We start from the raw sequence: 24,075 nt of genomic DNA, 5'->3' as shown, positions 1-24,075 counted from the left end.
CTATGAGAGTGTGTACTCTGAGTGTGTGTACTATGAGTGTGTGTGTACTATTACTATGTGTGTACTATGAGTGTGTGTACTCTGAGTGTGTGTACACTGAGTGTGTGTACTATGAGTGTGTGTGTACTATTACTGTGTGTGTACTATGAGTGTGTGTACTCTGAGTGTGTGCACTATAAGTGTGTTTACTATGAGTGTGTGTACTATGTGTGTGTGTGTACTATTACTGTGTTTGTACTCTGAGTGTGTGTACTCTGAGTGTGTGTACTCTGAGTGTGTGCACTATGTGTGTGTACTGTGTGTGTGTGTGTCTAGGTGACAGTAGATGGAGCCCCTGTCTCCCTCCCATTCCGCTCCAGTCTGGTGGAGGTGATGCGTTATGGAGGAGTGATGTTTCAGCTGAGATCCGTGGAACACGGCTACATCCTGGCATTTACCCCTCAGAAAAACGAGTTCACCATCACACTCACCTCCTCCACTATCAACCACACCTCTGGAGTCTGTGGTAAACACTCACAGATAAACACATAGTAAACACACACACACACACATTAATGAAGTCATTTGTGTGTGTGTGTGTGTGTGTGTGTGTGTGTGTGTGTGTGTGTGTGTGTGTGTGTGTGTGTGTGTGTGTGCGTGTGCGTGCGTGCGTGCGTGCGTGTATGTGTGTGAATGAATTAATGAATGAACAAATTTATGACATTTTTTTTGTGTCAATTCGCCAATTGGCATCCCGTCCCTTATGGGATTAATTGACACATAAACATACAATTCACTATGGTAATTAAATAATATTATTCTCTGTGTGTGTCAGGGTGGTGTGGCGAGGAGAGGGTTAATTATCTCTCTCTGAGGAATGGCAGTTCGACTTCTGACTCAGCTCTTCTCGTCTCCGATTGGATGGTATCGAGCGGCGACGGTGTGTGTGTCCCGCGGCATGCCCCAGTGTGTGTGTACGGAGCGTCGAGGGCGTGTGAGGTGCTGCGCTCCGAGGTGTTCTCCTCCTGTCACACACATGTTCCCATCATGCCTTTCATTTTGCGCTGCCAAAAGGAAGCATGTCAGGAGACAGACGTCTGTGATGTAATTTCCTCCTATACACATCTCTGCCGACAGAGAGGACTCTGTGTCCACTGGAGAAGCACAAACCTTTGCCGTAAGTCTGTGTCCTGTTCTGTTCTGACAACACCTCTATATAAATATGTGTGTTTTGTTCTGAAGAGACCTGTATTTAGCTTTGATTCCTGTCTCGGATCAGTGTTCTCTACAGTAAAATTTGTTTTTTTGACGTTGTAGCACCTTTGGTGCGAGAAATGCACTTTACAAATAAAACCTTTATTACTACTACTATTATTATTACTATTTGATATAAATATCATTAATTATTATTAATATTGTGTATGATTATTGTTGATGATGATGAAGATTATGATTATTTATTATGATTAAATATGATCATTATGATTAATATGATTATTATTGTGTGTAGCCATGCAGTGCCCCAACTCCATGGAGTATGATGCATGTCGGACCGGGTGCGTGGAGGACTGCAGCAGCATTGGCCTGTCGCCTGGCAACTCAGGGGTTCTTAGTGGTAATGGGAGTGTGTGTATCACCAAGCCAACAGAAGGGTGTTTTTGTCCAGGGAACACGGTGCCGCTGGGGGGAGAGTGTGTGTCACCTGACGCCTGCAACCAGTGTGTCGACCAGCACGGACACACACACCCGGTGAGACAACACACAACCACATAACCACACCCACACACACATAGCTAAAGGTGTAAGCAGATAAAATCAACGTGCCAGTTTGGCGGCGCCCTGAGGCCTACACATTTCTCATCCCTCTGACTCTCTGCTTCTCTCAACGTGCCAGTTTTTAAAATGTCACCTTTATTTAACCAGGAAGGCCAGTTGAGAACAAGTTCTCATTTACAGCTGTGACCTGGCCAAGATAAAGCAAAGCAGTGTGACACAAACTACAACACAGAGTTACAGATGGAATAAACAAACGTACAGTCAATAATACAGTAGAAAAAGTCTATATACAGTGTGTGCAAAAGAGCAAAAAGTTAATATAAACAATATGGGGAGGGGGTAGTTGGATGGGCTGTTTACAGATGGGCTGTTTACAGATGGGCTGTTTACAGATGGGCTGTTTACAGATGGGATGTTTACAGATGGGATGTTTACAGATGGGCTGTTTACAGATGGGCTGTTTACAGATGGGCTGTTTACAGATGGGCTGTTTACAGATGGGCTGTTTACAGATGCAGCGATCGTTAAGCTGCTCAGATAGCTGATGCTTAAAGTTAGTGAGGGAGGTAAGAGTCTCCAGCTTCAGCGATTTTTGCAATTCGTTCCAGTCATTAGCAGCAGAGAACTGGAAGGAAAGGCGGTAAAGTAAGAATTGGCTTTGGAGGTGACAAGTGAGATATACCTGCTGGAGCACGTGCTACGGGTGGATGCTGCTATGGTGACCAGTGAGCTGAGATAAGGCGGGGCTTGACCTAGCAGAGACTTGTAGATGACCTGGAGCCAGTGGGTTTGGCGACAAGCATGAAGCGAGGGCCAGCCAACGAGAGCGTACAGGTCGCAGTGGTGGGTAGTATATGGGGCTTTGGTGACTAAACGGATGGCACTGTGATAGACTGCATCCAATTTGCTGAGTAGAGTGTTGGGGGCTATTTTGTAAATGACATCGCCGAAGTCGAGGATCGGTAGGATAGTCAGTTTTACGAGGGTATGTTTGGCAGCATGAGAGAAGTATGCTTTGTTGTGAAATATGAAGCCGATTCTAGATTTAATTTTTGATTAGAGATGCTTAATGTGAGTCTGGAAGGAGAGTTTACAGTCTAACCAGACACCTAGGTATTTGTAGTTGTCCACATATTCTAAGTCAGAACTGTCCAGAGTAGTGATGCTGGATGGACGGTCAGGTGCGGGCAGCGATCGGTTGAAGAGCATGCATTTAGTTTTACTTGCATTTACATTTACATTTAAGTCATTTAGCAGACGCTCTTATCCAGAGCGACTTACAAATTGGTGCATTCACCTTATGACATCCAGTGGAACAGTAGTGCATCTAAATCTTTTAAGGGGGTGGTGAGGGATTACTTCATCCTATCCTAGGTATTCCTTAAAGAGGTGGGGTTTCAGGTGTCTCCGGAAGGTGGTGATTGACTCCGCTGTCCTGGCGTCGTGAGGGAGTTTGTTCCACCATTGGGGGGCCAGAGCAGCGAACAGTTTTGACTGGGCTGAGCGGGAACTGTACTTCCTCAGTGGTAGGGAGGCGAGCAGGCCAGAGGTGGATGATTTAAGAGCAGTTGGAGGCCACAGATGGAGAGTTGTATGGCATTGAAGCTCATCTGGAGGTTAGTTAACACAGGAGGAGTAGGATAAGGGTATGGCTAAAGGCTATAAGAACTTATTGTCTAGTGCGTTGGGGACAGAGAATAAAAGGAGCAGATTTCTGGGTGTGGTAGGATAGATTCAAGGCATAATGTACAGATAGGGGTATGGTAGGGCACGGGTACAGTGGAGGTAAACCTAGGCATTGAGTGACAATAAGAGAGGTTGCATTTCTGGACAAACTAGTTATGCTGGGTGAGGTCACCGCATGTGTGAGAGGTGGGGCAAAAGTCGTATCTGAGGCATGTTGAGTGGGACTCCGCAGTAAACTAAAACAATTATAACTATCCTAAACAACAGTATACAAGACATACTGACATTAGAGAGAGACATAAAGCGAGGCATTGTTACGGCAGATTTCCTCCTCTTCGTCTGAAGAGGAGGTGTAGCAGGGATCGGACCAAAACGCAGCGTGGTAGGTGTCCATCACGATTTTAATAAGAAAAGCCTGAACACTATGAAATACAAAACAAATAAACAATAACGTGAAATAAACGAAACCAAAACAGTCCTGTGTGGCACAAACACTGACACAGGAAACAAACTCCCACAAACCAATAGTGAAACCCAAGCTACCTAAATATGGTTCTCAATCAGGGACAACGATAAACAGCTGCCTCTGATTGAGAACCATATCAGGCCAAACACAGAAATAGAAAAACATAGAAACACAAAACATAGACTGCCCACCCCAACTCACGCGCTGACCATACTAAAAAAAGACAAAACAAAGGAAATAAAGGTCAGAACGTGACAGGCATGAAGCAATCACAGGTGTTGATTAGCTAAGACAACAACAGGTAAGACAACAACAGGTAAAATGGCAATGAATGGGCAGAGAGGGTCAGTTAACTACACACAGGGTCTGAGTTCGAGGCTGGGGCCGACAGATAAACAAAATAAACTAAATGGAGTACAGTGATTAATGAACAGTCCAGCAGGCATCAGCTATGTAGCCAAGTGATCATAGGGTCCAGTGAACAGCAATAGATGAAACAGGGAAGCTGCTAGGTTACCACGCTAGCAAGCAGGAGACACGGTGTACAAAAAAAGTTAGCAGGCCAGGGCAAGTAAAAGCATCTTCATCGACGTCTGGCAAAGGCCGGTTTAGGGTGGAATTACGTCAGCAGACCAGTCGTGATGGAACGGCGCTGCTCCGTCTCGTCAAAGGGTCCAGGCCAGTTGACAAAAGAGCTATGTAGCTGGAGTAATTTTGTTTGCTAGCCGGGAGATGCGCCTGGCTCGAGGCTAACTGTTGCTAGCTTCAGGACAAGGGCATTAGCCACTATAGCCACTCGGTAGCAGCAAGCTAGCAGCGATCATCCAATGCAAAAGTCCAGAGCTTACGGCAAGAATCCAGTGGTAGTGGATTCTAGTCGTGTTAGTGAAGAGTCCGCGAAGCATCAGCTGTGTAGATGAGTGATCATAGGGTCCACTGATCAGGCTGGGAGATGGGCCTGGCTCAAGGCTAGCTTTGGGGCTGGGCCATTTGGTAGCAGCTAACTAGCTGCAATGATCAGGAGTAATGGTCCAGGGCTTACGGCAGGAATCAGGTGTTGTAGTGGAGTCCGGTATGCTCAGGGTTGATTACGCGTTGTGCAGACTGGCAAGTTTTATCCATTATCCATTATCAATAAAAGCAGCTGGTGTCTGTGCTAAAGGTAAAGGCTGCTAGAAGTGTCTAACAATGACTAAGTAGCTAGTAGCTAATTAGCTGCTTAGCTTCCGATGGCTAGCTGCTGATGGCTGTAAGTGAGGCGGGTTGCCAGAAGGTATATTTCATTTTAAAATTGAAAAAGAGATTGAAAATGTACTGAAATACAAAAAAAATACAAAAAAAACTAAATTTACATGGGAGAATGACAAACAACGTCTGTACTGCTAAGCCATCTTGGATTCATTTGGCCTATCCCTAAACCCTACACATTTCTCATCCCTCTGTCTCCGATTTTCTGCTCCTGTTCTTTCAAACACACATAAAATGAATTTATAGTACATGTGTGTATGTTTTTGGTTTTACTATCCTTTGTAGGACCAGAGTTCTCACAAGGATAGTAAAACAAGGACAATTTAGACAGGTAGGGACATTTCACATGTCGAGCACGAAAAGCATGAAAACTCATTGTACCCTTCGCCAGCTCATATCTGTATGAAGCTGGATTCAGTGCTCTCGTCTGCATTAAAACCAAACATCCATTCAGGTTGGATGTGACAGCAGAGATGAGATACTCAATGTCGACCACGCCCACAGACTTTGAGAAGCTCCAATGCCACATGCATCAAGCACACCCATCTTGTTGGTGGTGGTGAGATAAGAGACAATCAGAAATTGACTGCCATAGCCCCAAATGAAAAAGGAAACATTGGCTGTTAATTGGCTGTTAATTACATAGAGCTCCGCCATAAAGCTCCGCCTTATCTCAGTTCACTGGTCACGATGGTAACACCCACCCGTAGCACGCGCTCCAGCAGGTGTATCTCACTGATCATCCCTAAAGCCAACACCTCATTTGGCCGCCTTTCGTTCCAGTTCTCTGCTGCCTGTGACTGGAACGAATTGCAAAAATCGCTGAAGTTGGAGACTTTTATCTCCCTCACCAACTTCAAACATCAGCTATCTGAGCAGCTAACAGATCGCTGCAGCTGTACATAGTCTATCGGTAAATATCCCACCCAATTTACCTACCTCATCCCCATACTGTTTGTATTTATTTACTTTTCTGCTCTTTTGCACACCAATATCTCTACCTGTACATGACCATCTGATCATTTATCACTCCAGTGTTAATCTGAAAAATGGTAATTATTCGCCTACCTCCTCATGCCTTTTGCACACAATGTATAAATACTTTTTTTTCTTTTTTTCTTTTCTACTGTGTTATTGACTTGTTAATTGTTTACTCCATGTGTAATTCTGTGTTGTCTGTTCACACTGCTATGCTTTATCTTGGCCAGGTCGCAGTTGCAAATGAGAACTTGTTCTCAACCAGCCTACCTGGTTAAATAAAGGTGAAATAAATAAAAATAAAAAATAATCGTTTTTTTTTACATGGTTGGGGTCATAAGGATTTTCAGATGTCAAAATGGGGTCATGTGGAAAAACCTTTTGGAACCCCTGTGTTAGGGGTTAGTGTTGGGGGTTAGGAAAAATAGGATTTTGAATGGGAATAAATTGGTCCCCACAAGGATAGTAAAACGTGTCTGTTTTTGTGTAGTATCTACAGAGCTGGGTGCCAGAGGAGAACACGTGTCTGATTTGTACGTGTCTGGATCGTCAACGTATCAACTGCACTGCTCGCCCCTGCTTTGATCATAAAGGTAAAACACACATACATACTGACCCTGCATTGATCATAACACACACATACATACATACCGACCCTGCATTGATCATAACGGTAACACACACATACATACTGACCCTGCATTGATCATAACACACACATACATACATACCGACCCTGCATTGATCATAAAGGTAAAACACACATACATACTGACCCTGCATTGATCATAAAGGTAAAACACACATACATACTGACCCTGCATTGATCATAACGGCAACACACACATACATACCGACCCTACATTAATCATAACGGTAACACACACATACATACCGACCCTACATTGATCATAACGGTAACACACACATACATACCGACCCTGCATTGATCATAACGGTAACACACACACACATACATACCGACCCTGCATTGATCATAACACACACATACATACTGACCCTGCATTGATCATAACAAACACAAACATACATACCGACCCTGCATTGATCATAACACACACACACAAACATACCGACCCTGCATTGATCATAACGGTAACACACACATACATACCGACCCTACATTGATCATAACGGTAACACACACATACATACCGACCCTGCATTGATCATAACACACACACACATACATACCGACCCTGCATTGATCATAACACACACATACATACATACATACCGACCCTGCATTGACCATAACACACACATACATACCAACCCTGCATTGATCATAACGGCAACACACACATACATACCGACCCTACATTGATCATAACGGTAACACACACATACATACCGACCCTGCATTGATCATAACACACACACACATACATACCGACCCTGCATTGATCATAACACACACATACATACATACATACCGACCCTGCATTGATCATAACGGCAACACACACATACATACCGACCCTGCATTGATCACAACACACACATACATACCGACCCTGCATTGATCATAACACACACATACATACATACTGACCCTGCATTGATCATAACACACACATACATACATACATACCGACCCTGCATTGATCATAACACACACATACATACATACATACCGACCCTGCATTGATCATAACACACACATACATACATACATACCGACCCTGCATTGATCATAACACACACATACAGTGTTGTGGAAAAGTATTTGCCCCTTTGTAATTTTCTCTGTTTTTGCATATTTTTTATGCTGAATGTTTTCCCATTTTCAACCAAAACCTAATATTAAAAAAAGGGAACATGAGTGAACAATTGAAACAACAATTTCATACCTTTTTTTTAATGAAAAAAATTTAAGAAGTATGTAACATCAAATCAAATTTTATTAGTCACATGCGAATACAACAGTTGTAGGTAGACCTTACAGTGAAATGCTTACTTACAAGCCCCTAACCAACAATGCAGTTTAAAAAACAGAAATAAGAATAAGAAATAAAAGTAACAAGTAGTTAAAGAGCAGCAGTAAAATAACAAAAGCGAGACTATATACAGGGGGTCATGGTACAGAGTCAATGTGGAGACTATATACAGGGGCTACTGGTACAGAGTCAATGTGGAGGCTATATACAGGGGCTACTGGTACAGAGTCAATGTGGAGGCTATATACAGGGGCTACTGGTACAGAGTCAATGTGGAGGCTATATACAGGGGCTACTGGTACAGAGTCTATGTGGAGGCTATATACAGGGGGTACTGGTACAGCGTCAATGTGGAGACTATATACAGGGGGTACCGGTACAGAGTCAATGTGGAGGCTATATACAGGGGGTACCGGTACAGAGTCAATGTGGAGGCTATATACAGGGGGTACTGGTACAGAGTCTATGTGGAGACTATATACAGGGGTACTGGTACAGCGTCAATGAGGAGGCTATATACAGGGGGTACTGGTACAGAGTCTATGTGGAGGCTATATACAGGGGGTACTGGTACAGCGTCAATGTGGAGACTATATACAGGGGGTACTGGTACAGCGTCAATGTGCGGGGGGCACTGGTTAGTCAAGGTAATTGAGGTAATATGTACATGTAGGTGGAGATATTAAAGTGACTATGTATAGATAACAACAGAGAGTAGCAGCGGTGTAAAAGGGGGGGCAATGCAAATAGTCTGGGTAGCCATTTGATTAGATGTTCAGGAGTCTTATGGCTTGGGGGTAAAAGCTGTTTAGAAGCCTCTTGGACCTAGACTTGGCGCTCCGGTACCGCGTGCCGTGCAGTAACAGAGAGAACAGTCTATGACTAGGGTGGCTGGAGTCTATGACAATTTTTAGAGCCTTCATCTGGCACCACCTGGTATAGAGGTCCTGGATGGCAGGAAGCTTGGCGCCATTGATGTACTGGGCCGTACCCACTACCCTCTGTAATGATCCAAAGCCCCTGTGTGAAAAAGTAATTGCGCACTCAATATACTGGTTGTGCCACCTTTAGCTGATTGGGATTAGGTCTGAACTTTGACTTGGCCATTCCAAAACGTTTAAATGTGTTGCTTTTTAACCATTTTCATTTCAACTTCAAATCAAATCAAATCACATTTTATTTGTCACATACACATGGTTAGCAGATGTTAGTGCGAGTGTAGCGAAATGCTTGTGCTTCTAGTTCCGACAATGCAGTAATAACCAACAAGTAATCTAGCTAACAATTCCAAAACTACTACCTTATAGACACAAGTGTAAGGGGATAAAGAATATGTACATAAAAATATATGAATGAGTGATGGTACAGAGCGGCATAGGCAAGATACAGTAGATGGTATTGAGTGCAGTATATACATATGAGATGAGTATGTAAACAAAGTGGCATAGGTAAAGTGGCTAGTGATACATGTATTACATAAAGATGCAGTAGATGATATAGAGTACAGTATATACATATCCATATGAGATGAATAATGTAGGGTATGTAAACATTATATTAGGTAGCATTGTTTAAAGTGACTAGTGATATATTTTACATCATTTCCCATCAATTCCCATTATTAAAGTGGCTGGAGTTGAGTCAGTGTGTTGGCAGCAGCCACTCAATGTTAGTGGTGGCTGTTTAACAGTCTGATGGCCTTGAGATAGAAGCTGTTTTTCAGTCTCTCGGTCCCAGCTTTGATGCACTTGTACTGACCTCGCCTTCTGGATGATAGCGGGTGAACAGGCAGTGGCTCGGGTGGTTGTTGTCCTTGATGATCTTTATGGCCTTCCTGTGACATCGGGTGGTGTAGGTGTCCTGGAGGGCAGGTAGTTTGCCCCCGGTGATGCGTTGTGCAGACCTCACTACCCTCTGGAGAGCCTTACGGTTGTGGTCGGAGCAGTTGCCGTACCAGACGGTGATACAGCCCGACAGAATGCTCTCGATTGTGCATCTGTAGAAGTTTGTGAGTGCTTTTGGTGACAAGCCGAATTTCTTCAGCCTCCTGAGGTTGAAGAGGCGCTGCTGCGCCTTCTTCACGATGCTGTCTGTGTGGGTGGACCAATTCAGTTTGTCTGTGATGTGTACGCCGAGGAACTTAAAACTTAAGTTTCTCCACTACTGTTCCATCGATGTGGATAGGGGGGTGTTCCCTCTGCTGTTTCCTGAAGTCCACAATCATCTCCTTAGTTTTGTTGACGTTGAGTGGGAGGTTATTTTCCTGACATCACACTCCGAGGGCCCTCACCTCCTCCCTGTAGGCCGTCTCGTCGTTGTTGGTAATCAAGCCTACCACTGTTGTGTCGTCCGCAAACTTGATGATTGAATGCGTGCGTGGCCACGCAGTTGTGGGTGAACAGGGAGTACAGGAGAGGGCTCAGAACGCACCCTTGTGGGGCCCCAGTGTTGAGGATCAGCGGGGTGGAGATGTTGTTGCCTACCCTCACCACCTAGGGGCGGCCCGTCAGGAAGTCCAGTACCCAGTTGCACAGGGCGGGGTCGAGACCCAGGGTCTCGAGCTTGATGACGAGCTTGGAAGGCACTATGGTGTTAAATGCCGAGCTGTAGTCGATGAACAGCATTCTCACATAGGTATTCCTCTTGTCCAGATGGGTTAGAGGCAGTGTGGTTGAGATTGCATCGTCTGTGGACCTATTTGGGCGGTAAGCAAATTGGAGTGGGTCTAGGGTGTCAGGTAGGGTGGAGGTGATATGGTCCTTGACTAGTCTCTCAAAGCACTTCATGATGATGGAAGTGAGTGCTACGGGGCGTGTCACGAACCGGCTCAAAGCCCGTAACAAAGGGAGACAACGTGGAGATAAGGAGTAGAAAAATATATATTTATTTACTAAAGCAAATAAATATAATATACAATGGTGTGTGTAATCAGTAATCAGTAGTGTAAGTGAGTGTTTTGCATGCATGAATGTGATAATGCAGGGTGAAGAAAGGTGCCAAAGCAAACAAGCAAACAAACAAACGGCCACCAAGAACCACAACACAATCTACAGAGGGTGTCTGCATAGAGAGAGTCTCCTCCATGAATGGGGAAGTGGTGTATTTATCCTGGGAGACACCGGGCCCAGGTGTTTCCCATGTAGCTGACGACCCCCCCAACTCCGCCCACCAGCATCCTAATAAGGAAATAACAGAGAGAATACGGCAGACAGAGTGTGAGGGTCGTCACATCCCCCCCTCATAAAACCGGGGACCAACAAGGACCCCGGAACAACATACTGGCCTCTGCGTCCCAAATTGACACAGGCCTCTGCGTCCCAAATTTACGAGGGGTTATGTGTTCACACCTCCACCTGCACCAACCAACCTCCTCCTCCCCAGACCTCAGCAACCTTTGTGCATAGGAAGCAATATTTTAAGAGGAAAGAAGAACACAAGACCAGGAGGGAACAGACAGGAAAGATAGAACATGACAACCCAAAACAATGGTCAGTCATGTAAACATTCAGGAACATGGCACAAAAGACCAACAGCTACAAGCTCCAACGAAAAGAACATCAGGGTCCTTCTTAATTTTTACAACTCACAACGATTCATAGTCACTTCCAGCGATTCATAGTCACTTCCAGCGATTCATAGATTTCACGTGCCCTACTCGTCAGTGGCACCTGCCAATAGCCTTTTAACAGGTCAAATTTGCTCACAAACTTAGCTGCACCGACTTGATCAACACAGTCCTCCATCCGAGGAAGAGGAAATGAATCTGGCTTTGTGACACTGTTTATCTTACGGTAGTCCGTACAAAAACGGTTTGTTCCATCCGGTTTCCTGATCAAGATACAGGGAGAAGCCCAACTGGAGAAAGAAGGCTCTGCTATCTTACTCTCCAGCATGTACTTGACCTCAGCATCCAGACAACGTAGTTTCTCTGAAGAAACTCTATAGAACCGCTGACGAATGGGGTCAGCACCTCCAATGTCAATATCATGTTCTATTAAGTTTGTACGTGTAGGTGTATCAGAAAACAAACTTGGAAATCTCTGAATCAGACCAACCATCTCTTTCCGCCCATCAACAGGTAGGTGAGTGAGAAGACTGTCTAAAATATCCAGTGTTTCTGAATTTTTCAATCTACCCTGCAATATACAATCGTCAGGACCAGGAACATCTTCCTCCTCATGCACAGATCTAGCACGACAAGAACCCAAGGAAACAATGGTATCAGCCAAAAGAACAGGTTTACCGTCCTCTGTAGAATCCCACTGTTCAGTCTCAGAGAAACGTGCATAATAGGGTTTTAACAGATTTACATGGCACAGCTGGTGTGCTTTCCTCCGTTCTGGAGTGGCAACTAGATAAATTTGCTCAGTGTACTGGCGCACCACTGTATATGGACCTTGAAACTTGGCTTGAAAAGGAGAACCAACAATTGGCAGCAGAGCAAGAACCTGGTCGCCTGGACTAAAGTGACGAGGCTCAGTTCGGCGATCAAATATGCCCTTCATCCTCTCCTGTGAAGATGATAACTTCTCTTTAGCCATTTCACCAGCGGTGTACAGCCGTCGCCGGAAATCACACACATACGATAACAGGGACTGAGGAGGCTCGGGAGACTTCCAGTCATCCTGAAGAACAGATAAAAGTCCACGCACCCTATGTCCAAACACAAGGTCATTTGGACTGAAACCTGTGCTCTCCTGTGAAACTTCCCTAGCGGCTAACAGTAAACAAGGCAACCCCTCCTCCCAATCCTTATCCATCTCAGTACAATAAGTTCTCAACAAAGACTTAAGTGTTTGATGGAAACGTTCCAGTGCTCCTTGACTTTGCGCGTGATAGGCGCTAGACAAATTGTGTTTAATATGGAGCTGTTGAAGAACCTGGGTGGTCTGACACATCACAGTGAACAGGTAACTGCTACCCTTTTTAGAACGAGGCAGAGGACCCACACAGTCAATAATCAGATACTCAAAAGGTTGGCTGAGTACAGGAATAGGAAATAATGGTACTGGTTTAATAGCTTGATTAGGCTTACCAGTTAATTGACAGGTGTGACAAGTTTTGATAAAATCAGAAACATCCCTCTTTAATCTAGGCCAAAAGAAATGTCTTAATATGCGATTGTAGGTTTTCCTCACCCCCATATGTCCAGCCACGTCGCTGTGAGAAGTTTCCAACACCAACTCACGAAGCTTAACTGGTACAACAACCTGACTAATTGCCTCCCCCAGAAAAACACTATCATGAGACACCCACTTTCTCATCAGGACATCCTCTTGGAGAAAATAGCCATGGGCGACATCTCCCAACTGTTCTATAGGCACAATTTGATCACGCAACTCTTCCAACGTGGGGTCATCCCGTTGCGCATTGATTAGATCTGAGCGGGTTATAGATAACGGGATAGCAGGGAAAACAGTGACATACTTTGTATTATTATCATTAGTCGGCGCAGTGACCAGTTCGCCACGGCTCATAGAATGTGTCACTGCACACGCAGAGAACACCTCTGGGAAACTCTGTACACTCTCATCAGGAATCCCAACAAATGACGGCTTAGTGGAAACCACTGGAGATGGAAACACGACAGGCCATACACGCTCACCAGCCAAGTTATTCCCAAGGATAACATCGATACCCTCAATAGGCAACGAAGGACGCACACCCACAACAACTTCACCCTTCACCAGCCCACAATCCAACATCAGTTTATGCAATGGAACTGACAGAGTGTTCAAACCTATTCCCCTAATTAGAACACTATTCCCCGAATCAGTCTCAGCAGAAAAGGGTAACACAGACTCCAACACAAATGATTCAGAGGCACCTGTGTCTCTCAGGATCTTCACTGGCACAAGGTCTTTACTTCCTAACATAGACACAAAACCTTCTGTAATGAAAGGTAAATAGTCTGGATCAATATGGACTTTCACATTCTCCTGGGCCTGAGGAAATGAGTCATGAATGAACTGATGTGGAACAGGTGCAGCTAACGCAGTAGGCTTAGATTTAGCGTAAGCACCCCTTGACCTGAGAAGTGGACATTCGTTTTTCCAATGACCCTAGTTGAATAGAACTCTGCCCGAGAACCAAAGTATCTCGGTGAGCGAAGCCCAAATCTATCCGAACGCCCCCACTCTTTCCGAATACGGGGTTCTGCAAAGACACTTTTGTGAGTCAACACATACTCGTCTGCCAAAACTGCAGCTTCAGCAACATTCTTTACTTTCTGTTCATTAATATACGTGGCAATACGATCAGGAATTGTGTCCTTAAATTGCTCTAACATAATCAGATCACACAGCCCTTGGAAAGTCACAACTGCAGAGGCGGAACACCAGCGATTAAACTGTAAAGACAACTGTCGCAAACTCAACATGAGTTTGGTTATCATCCCTTTTTAAAGTTCTAAATCGTTGGCGGTAAGCCTCAGGGACCAATTCATAAATCTGTAACACAGCTGTTTTAACTTTATCATAACTGGCACTATCGTGTACACTAAGAGCTGAATATGCTTCCTGCGCTTTACCAGTCAGCACACACTGCAACATTAAAGTGCGGTCAGAATCAGGCCAACTCCTAGCGTCAGCAACCCGCTCAAACAATGAAAAGAATGTCTCGGGGTCCCTTTCATTAAACCGAGGCAATAACCGTAAGTTCCCAACAATATCAAATGTCTCTGGGGCACGACCAAAAGCGGAACTACCCCTAGGTAAATCTGGGTCACCTTCCCAAAACAAACTCTCCCCTGAGATCTTTCCTTCCCTAACCAACTTTATACGTTCTTGTTGCAATTTGATTTTAGCACGCTCCATCTCTAGTTTAATTCCTTTTCATATTTTACACGATCATGCTCTAGCTTCTCACGATCATGCTGCCGATCATGCTCTCTCTTCTCACGATCATGCTCCAGCTGTAACAAAAGCAGTTCTTTCTGCTGTTCAAAAAGAAGGCTACTAGGACTAACCGATGGAATGTCCATTGTAACGTTATGGGGAGACGACAAATCCTCAGCAGAGGCTGGCCCAGTGGTAACTTCAAGAATACCACTCTCCATCAGATTGGCCTTCAATATCAACCCAATAGAATTCTTTAGACGTTTATCACTAATCTCAACCTTGTAGTGTTCCGCGACCTTCAACAGCTGTTCTTTAGTACCTAAATCTAACAATTCCTCTGATGGAGAGCGAATGAACTTATCTACATAAGACGCCATAATCACACAAAAAAACATTTCTGGCTCTTCCCTTCTGCTGAGCACACCAGACCACAACCCGAGAATTGACAATCACCCTGAGTACCACAGAAGAGAGATGATATACGGAGCTTCCCCAAAACCTACAATAACTCAACCCTAGTCTTCGTGCAGATTTGCGGTGGGAATTTACGCACTGTAGCCCGCTGGCAAGGAAATAGAACTCCCCAGCATGCTGGCAAATTCCACCAAGCCACGGATGTGCCCCCGAGACAACTGCTCAGTCCACAGACACCACACAAAAATAACAAACATTAACCATGCCCAACATATTCCAAAAAATGAAACACGTCGCTAAACCTATCAGGGGAAAAAGGCTATAGCTCCGGGTAGCAAGTTCCACTACCCTACCCAAATCTCCCACCGAGGTACACAGCCGATTTACTCACCTCAGACTGACTTCCCAACAGAAAGTAGAACAAGAGTTTACAGGCTAGGCAGGGCCTGGAAACTAACCATTATCTCTCTCCAACGCAGCACACAAACCAAACCACAAAGGCAACCAATACTGGGCCTATCAAACTCAACCACAATATGCAAACACGTACCTCCACGGTCTCCCAAACCAGTAGTTCAAAGATCCCGGATGAGCCCCCACTTGTCACGAACCGGCTCAAAGCCCGTAACAAAGGGAGACAACGTGGAGATAAGGAGTAGAAAAATATATATTTATTAACTAAAGCAAATAAATATAATATACAATGGTGTGTGTAATCAGTAATCAGTAGTGTAAGTGAGTGTTTTGCATGCATGAATGTGATAATGCAGGGTGATGAAAGGTGCCAAAGCAAACAAGCAAACAAACAAATGGCCACCAAGAACCACAACACAATCTACAGAGGGTGTCTGCATGGAGAGAGTCTCCTCCATGAATGGGGAAGTGGTGTATTTATCCTGGGAGACACCGGGCCCAGGTGTTTCCCATGTATCTGACGACCCTCCCAACTCCGCCCACCAGCATCCTAATAAGGAAATAACAGAGAGAATACGGCAGACAGAGTGTGAGGGTCGTCACAGGCGGTAGTCGTTTAGCTCAGTTGCTCAGGTGGCGCTCTTGAAGCATGTGGGAACAACAGACTGGGATAGGGATTGATTGAATATGTCCGTAAACACACCAGCCAGCTGGTCTGCGCATGCTCTGAGGGCGCGGCTGGGGATGCAGCCTTGTGATGGTTGACAAGTTTAAATGTTTTCCTCACGTCGGCTACAGTGAAGGAGAGTCTGCATGTTTTAGTTGCGGGCAGTGTCAGTGGCACTGTATTGTCCTCAAAGCGGGCAAAAAAGTTATTTAGTCTGCCTGGGAGCAAGACATCCTGGTCCATGACGGTGCTGGTTTTCTTTTTGTAATCCGTGATTGACTGTAGACCCTGCCACATACCTCTTGTGTCTGAGCCGTTGAATTGAGATTCTACTTTGTCTCTATACTGACGCTTAGCTTGTTTGATTGCCTTGCGGAGGGAATAGTTACACTGTTTGTATTCGGTCATGTTTCCAGTCACCTTGCCCTGATTTTAAGCAGTGGTTTGCGCTTTCAGTTTCACGCGAATGCTGCCATCAATCCACGGTTTCTGGTTTGGGAATGTTTTAATCGTTGCTATGGGAACAACATCTTCAACGCACGTTCTAATGAACTCGCACACCGAATCAACGTATTCGTCAATGTTGTCGTCTGACGCAATACGGAACATATCCCAGTCCACGTGATGGAAGCAGTCTTGGAGTGTGGAATCAGATTGGTCGGACCAGCGTTGAACAGACCTCAGCGCGGGAGCTTCTTGTTTTAGTTTCTGTCTGTAGGCAGGGATCAACAAAATGGAGTCGTGGTCAGCTTTTCCGAAATGAGGGCGGGGCAGGGCCTTATATGCGTCGCGGAAGTTGGAATAGCAATGATCCAAGGTTTTTCCAGCCCTGGTTGCGCAATCGATATGCTGATAAAATGTATGTTTCCGAGTTACAGCAGTTCTGCATGGAAGAGTGGGCCAAAATTCCTCGACAGCGACGTGAGAGACTGATCAACAACTACAGGAAGTGTTTGGTTGGAGTCATTGCAGCTAAAGTTGGACTGATCAACAACTACAGGAAGTGTTTGGTTGGAGTCATTGCAGCTAAAGTTGGACTGATCAACAGCTACAGGAAGTGTTTGGTTGGAGTCATTGCAGCTAAAGGTGGACTGATCAACAGCTACAGGAAGTGTTTGGTCGGAGTCATAGCAGTGAAAGCACATCCAGTTATTGAGTGTAAGGGGCAATTACTTTTTCACACAGAGCGATTGGGTGTTAATACATTTTTTTAAAGTATATATATTTTTTTGTTATTTGCAAATTCAGGTTCTCTTTATCTAATATTAGGTTTTGGTTGAATATCCGATAACATTCAGTATCAAAAATATGCGAAAATACCTTATGTACGTCCATTTTATCCATACATCCCAATGTATATACATTCAGATACACACACACACACACACACACACACACCAACACATATAGACATACGGGGTACACTCATAAACACACATACTCAGTGGAGAATGTGCGTGTGTGTGTGCGTGTGTGCGTGTGTGCGTGTGTGCGTGTGTGTGTGTGTGTGTGTATGGGTGTGTAGCTCCAGCGTGTGGACCCTGTGAGGTTCTGAGGGAGAAGAGGGAGTCCAAGTGTTGTCCGGAATACGAGTGTGGTATGTACCATATTACTAGAATTCTTTACTAATATATATGGTATATTCGAATACTACACTAGAATACTATAGTAATATATACTGTGTATTAAATCAAATTGAATGTATTGGTCACGTACAGATGTTATTCCGGGTGTAGCGAAATGCTTCATACAGTATTATAATACTACACTGCTAGAATACTATACCAATATATACTTTCTTTACAATACTGCACTACTAGAATACTATACTAATATATACTGTATATTATAACACTACACTACTAAATTACTATACTTACAATATATTATAATATTACACCACACCAGATTACTATGCCATGCTGTATACAATACAATACAACAATACATTACCACAGTCAAACTGTTGTCCGGAGTACCAGTGTGGTAACTACAGGGCTTTAGCAGCATGACAGTGAATCCAGCTTCTGGATCCTGGTTGGTAGGAGAGGGAGAAGTTGAACCAGGTGAAGAGCAGGGCCCACCTAGCTTGCCTGGAATTTAGACGCTTGGCGGTGCAGAGATATTCCAGGTTCTTGTGGTCGGCCCACACAATGAACAGATGTTCCGCCCGCTCCAGTCCGTGCCTCCACTCCTCCAACGCCATCTTCATCGCGAGTAGCTCACAATTCCCCACATCGTAGTTCCTCTCCATGGCGTTTAGGAAATGGGAGAAGAAGGCGCAGGGATGTAACTTGAGGTCCAGGGCAGAATGCTGGGACAGGACAGCCCCCACTCAGACATCCGAAGCAGTGGCCTCCACCACGAACTCGCGGGATGGAACAGGATGAACCAAGATGGGAGCTGTGGTGAAACGGTGTCCGGAACTCCCGGTCAGCAGCTGGGGACCACGTGAACAGAACCTTGGAAGTGGTGAGTATAGATGGGGAAGCCAGGGTGCTGTAACCCCAGATAAAGCAGCGATAAAAGTTGGCGAATCACAGGAAATGTTTTAGCTGCACCCTGGACGTAGGCTGGGGCCAATCCACCACCACTCTCACCTTCCCGGGATCCATCTGTACATTCCCTGCAGTGATAATGTTACCCAGGAAGGGGATGGTGAAGCGATAGAATTCGCACTTCTCTGCTATTAGAAACAGCTGGTTCTCCAGGAGGCCGTATCTGCACCAGTGGGTAGGCGTTCCATAGGTACAGCTTGGAGAACACGGTGTCCCCCTGGAGAGTCTCAAAGTCCGTCGAGATGAGTGGTAGCAGGCAGCTGTTCTTCCCCGTAATGTCATTTAGGCCCCAGTAGTCGATGCACGGGCACAGGGTTTTGTGCTTCTTCTCCACAAAGAAGATCCCTGGGGGATGCAGAAGGCGGGGGATGCAGAAGGACGGATGAACCCTGCAGCTAGGGAGTCCTCAATGTAGGTCTCCATTGCCTTGGTCTCCGGATCCGACAGAAACTACAGTCGTCCCCAGGGCGGAATGGTGCCTGGGAGAAGGTAAATCTCGCAGTCATAGTGTCAGTGAAGTGGAAACGAAGTGACTTTACAGAACACCTCCTGGAGGTCCTGGTACTCCGCGGGAATGGTGGAGTGGTCCGGGGCAACTTCCGAGCCCACAGGAACGTCCCTGGGCAGGCTGTGCTCACTTCAGACAATGTGCGTGGCAGAACGGGCTGCAGACCATAATGGCACCAACAGTCCAGTCTATATTGGGATTGAGTCACTGGAGCCAAGATAATCCCAATACAATGGGAACCTGATTAATCAGCATAAATTGGATTGCCTCGCTGTGGTTCCCTGACACTCATAGGTTTATAGGAGTGGTATTGTCAGTGAACCTGTCTATAGAGCGCCAGTCCAGCGGTCTAATGTCCATGGGAATGGAGAGGGGATGATTGGGGATGCCCAGCTCGGACACCAGAGTAGCGTCCAAAATACTCTCATCGGCCCCAGAGTCGATGAGTACCCAGAGAGATTTCTACTGATTCCCCCACAGCAGGATGGCATGGAAATGGATGCGAGTAAGGGTAGAGGGAAAGTTCTCCATAAGGCCCACCGGAGTACTCGCCCCTTTTAATGAGCCTGGGTTTTAATGGGCAGGTTGCTACGAAATGTTCAATAGCTCTGGGTGTGGGGTCGGCGGAAGCGCTCAGCCGGAGTCAGTCTAGCCCTGCCCAGGTGTCTGGACTCTGAAGGAGTTGGCCTTCGGTGATTCCTGAGAGAACTCGGGTGATGTCGGGTTCATGTAGACTTCGGGGACGGACAAATAGACTTTGGGGGTGTCCGGGATTCTTCGGAGGCAAGGTGGGAATCGAGGGCGAACGAGTGTGAAAAGGCACAGATTCCCTCTCCTTCCTATGTTCTCAAAGCCGTCCATCGATTCGGATGGTCAAGGCTATGAGGGAGTCAAGGTCCATGGGCAGCTCCCGGGCTGCAAGCTCATTTATGACCACCTCCGATAATCCGTGAAGAAACATGTCGAACAATGCTTCAAGGTTCCAGGCACTCTCAGCCACCAACATGCGAAAATCCATTGCATAGTCTGCCACACTACGGGAGTCTTGATGTAGCGGGAGCAGCTTATGAGCAGCCTCTCTCCCAGACAACGGAGAATCAAACACCTTACAAACTTCCGCTTCGAACTCCTCTAGACTAAGAAAGATGGCGGACTGTTGCTCCCACACCATCGTAGCCCAGGCGAGTGCCCTCCCGGACATCAGCGTTATCATGTACACTATCCTCGAGTGGACCGAGGGGAACACAGAAGGCTGCATGGTGAAAATTGAGGGAGCACTGGGAGAGAAAAGCCTGGCAGGTTATAGAATCCCCAGCATAGCGCTCCGGAGGAGGTAAGCGGGGTTCACGGGACACTGGGGTAGGCTGGGCGATTACGAGTGTGACCCGCTGCCCAGTAGGGAATCCACGGAATTTCTCCAGAAGTGTCGAATGCCTGGTCATGTCATTCTGCCAGGTTATGGAGTCCCTCCCGCCATAAGACAGGAGCAAGGGGAAAAACGCTGGTAGGCTTGATGAACAAAACAAACTGGCAACAGACAAACAGAGAAAACAGGTTTAAATACACAGGAGATAATGAGGGGAGACACTTAGTGGGGATGGAGACAAGCACAAAGACAGGTGAAACAGATCAGGTTGTGACAGTGGTACATACTACATTATTAAAATGCTACAACACTATTCTACAGTACTAATATGTACTATAATGCACTATATTGGACTACTATATTGTAGTCTACACTAATACTACTGTAATACTGTACTATGTGTGTGTGTGTGTGTGTGTGTGTGTCTAGTATGTGACCTTGTTAGTTGCCAGCTGCCGGAGGTTCCTCGCTGTGAAGACGGTCTGACTGTGGTGCTGACTAACCCTGGAGAGTGTCAACCCATTCATCACTGTGGTGAGTAAAACACACACATCCTGAATTATATGATCTCTATTAAGGATGACTATCTGGATATCTGACTATCTGAACGGACATTGGTTGTGGTATGTCACATATCAATATAAAGTTTCTATATCAATATTTTGCTATGTCTTGCTAAGTGGATGGTCTCTACAGAAGGTGTAAACGGTACAGCCAAATTATTACTTGCATAGTAGCAATATCAGAAATAGATAATGTCAATATAAATAAAATAATATACAGTATGTACAAGAACAATATCAATATCAGTGATAGACGATGAAGTTATATGCATACAATCAGGGTTAAAGTGGCTGAGCAGCAGGATAAAAAAAATTGTAGCAGCAATGCATGGCGTGTGTGTTAGCAGAGAGTCATTTGAATCGAGGCACTGCAGATAGTGCTGATGACTGGTCCGTCCGAACCAATCATGAACAAAGGAATCTAGGGAGCTTGTTTCCGTCCTGCCCTTGACGTTGGTGCAGGGCATGTGATGTTCATAGCCTTTTTATCGCAAATCTCCCTCAAAAAGACGAGTTTGTTGAGCTGTGTCCAGTCCAGGTGATGCTTGTACAGGCAGACCATCTATGGGAGGAATGTCAGCATTGCGCAGCAGCTGAAACCTGGTCCCGACTGACCCTAACAACATCAGCATCGAAGCTGTAAAACAGGGAATAACAACAACAAAACCAGAATACATTACAACCTGGCACAACATCAATTCACCTCCCAAGTTTATATAAGAACAATAACCTCATACAATGCAATGAAAATGATATCCACCTAAAGTTCTGGTACTGCTTGATCTGTGGCAGCGGGCCTGAAGTGCGGAGTCAGGTGTTAATGTCAGCCATAGCTTTCCCCCAGCACTGTATCATCCTGGGGCGGCAGGTAGCGGCAGGTAGCCTAGTGTTTAGAGCATTGGACCAGTAACCGAAAGTTTGCCAGATTGAATCCCTTAGTTGACAAGGTAAAAATCAGTCGTTCTGCGCCTGAGCAAGGCAGTTAACCCACTGTTCCTAGGCTGTCATTGAAAACAAGAATTTATTCTTAACTGACTTGCCTAGTTAAATAAAGGTAAAATAAAATAAATCCTCCAGTCCAACCAGCTGTGGGGTGTTGACCCCTGTCACAGTGCTGTCCTTCACAATACCAGCAATCTCAGACAAAGGGTTCACTCTGGTCTTTTTGAAGCGCTGCTTGATGAGGCCGAAGCACCAGTCGGGGGCAAACTTGGTGTGAACTGTGATCAGGAAGTGAAGGTCCAGACTGTGGTGGAGCTTGTGCATGGTCAGCCAGGCACAATACCAGAGCACAAACTTGCTCTTGTTTTGGCCACTGCAGTTATCACAATTCAGGTCCACACGTGTTTCCCAACTCCGTAGTTGGTGAAGAAATGGTGCATGTAGTTGATGACTGAGCTGCTGCCTTTGCTGGGTGACATGCCTTCATCAATCAAGTAGTTGACTTGTTGTGGTATTCCTTCACAGCAGACATCAAACAAGCCACACTTGCGAGGAGTTAAAAAGTAGATGGGACCTGGATGCATAGGGTCAGAAGGATAGTGAACCTAAAAACACCAAAAGAACAGTAAGATAAATTACAATTAATTGTCTCACCCCTGTCAGTCTGTCTTAACACAGCTCAGTGAAATGTATGTGCCTGCCTCCCACATATATATATATATATATATATATACAGTTGAAGTCGGAAGTTTACATACACAGGTTGGAGTTATTAAAACTAATTTTTCAACCACTCCACAAATTTCTTGTTAAAACCTCTTGGAACCACCCATCCCGGATCCAGGATAATTGTCATCAACTAAGCTAAATAGCATAGTGCAACGGTCAAATAATCTTACTAGAAAATATTCATAATCATGAAATCACAAGTAAAATATAGCGAAACACAGCTTAGCCTTTTGTTAATCACGTTTTTTATAATCAAATCTTATTTTGCAAGTGGACAACTCGCTGCCATAAAGTACAATTGGTTCAATGACATATTCAATTAGTTTTAGCCAAATTTTAATAGGTATTTCAATTTTTATTTGTTTTTTAATGGTGTAGAATGCCCTGCGTACTTTCTCTCTCAGTTCATTCACTGCCTCTTTAATGTGTCCAGTTGAGCTTATTTTTAAACCAAAGTAATTGTTTGTGCAGTACTCTATATATTTTGTACCAATTGAGAACTTTGGTCTAATTCCCTGAGATCTGGATCTTCTCTGGATAATCATTATTTTTAGTCTTTTGGTGTTTTACTGTTGTTAAGGTTTTCTTTTGTCGAAAGAGAGGAGCACCAAAATGCAGCGTGGTTATCTTCATACATCTTTAATAAAGACGATACTATACAAAACCTAAACAGCCCTATCTGGTGCAAACAAACACAGAGACAGGAACAATCAACCACGAAACACTCAAAGAATATGGCTGCCTAAATATGGTTCCCAATCAGAGACAACTATAAACACCTGCCTCTGATTGAGAACCACTCTAGGCAACCATAGACTTACCTAGACAACTCTACTATACCACAATCCCATGACCTACAAAAACCCCAAGACAAAACACACCACATAAATAACCCATGTCACACCCTGGCCTGACCGAAATAATAAAGAAAACACAAAATACTAAGACCAGGGCGTGACAACTGCCAGGGCCCAGGTCTGG

At 45.0% G+C, this 24,075-nt stretch overlaps 1 protein-coding gene across 1 annotated transcript in view; it reads left to right on the top strand.

Moving 5' to 3' along the window:
- vwf (von Willebrand factor) overlaps positions 1 to 24,075 on the top strand; it is a 174,424-nt gene that overhangs the window by 96,659 nt on the left and 53,690 nt on the right. The window contains 6 exon segments of the mRNA XM_065022171.1: positions 316 to 505; positions 815 to 1,156; positions 1,490 to 1,728; positions 6,624 to 6,726; positions 17,954 to 18,025; positions 21,290 to 21,394. Of these exon segments, the coding sequence (XP_064878243.1) occupies positions 316 to 505; positions 815 to 1,156; positions 1,490 to 1,728; positions 6,624 to 6,726; positions 17,954 to 18,025; positions 21,290 to 21,394 (1,051 nt within the window).

Source organism: Oncorhynchus nerka, linkage group LG9a, assembly GCF_034236695.1.
Source record: "Oncorhynchus nerka isolate Pitt River linkage group LG9a, Oner_Uvic_2.0, whole genome shotgun sequence".
Classification (NCBI taxonomy): Eukaryota; Metazoa; Chordata; class Actinopteri; order Salmoniformes; family Salmonidae; genus Oncorhynchus; species Oncorhynchus nerka.
Note: the sequence above shows the minus strand (reverse complement) of the source record. Positions and strands in the feature narration are given on the sequence as shown.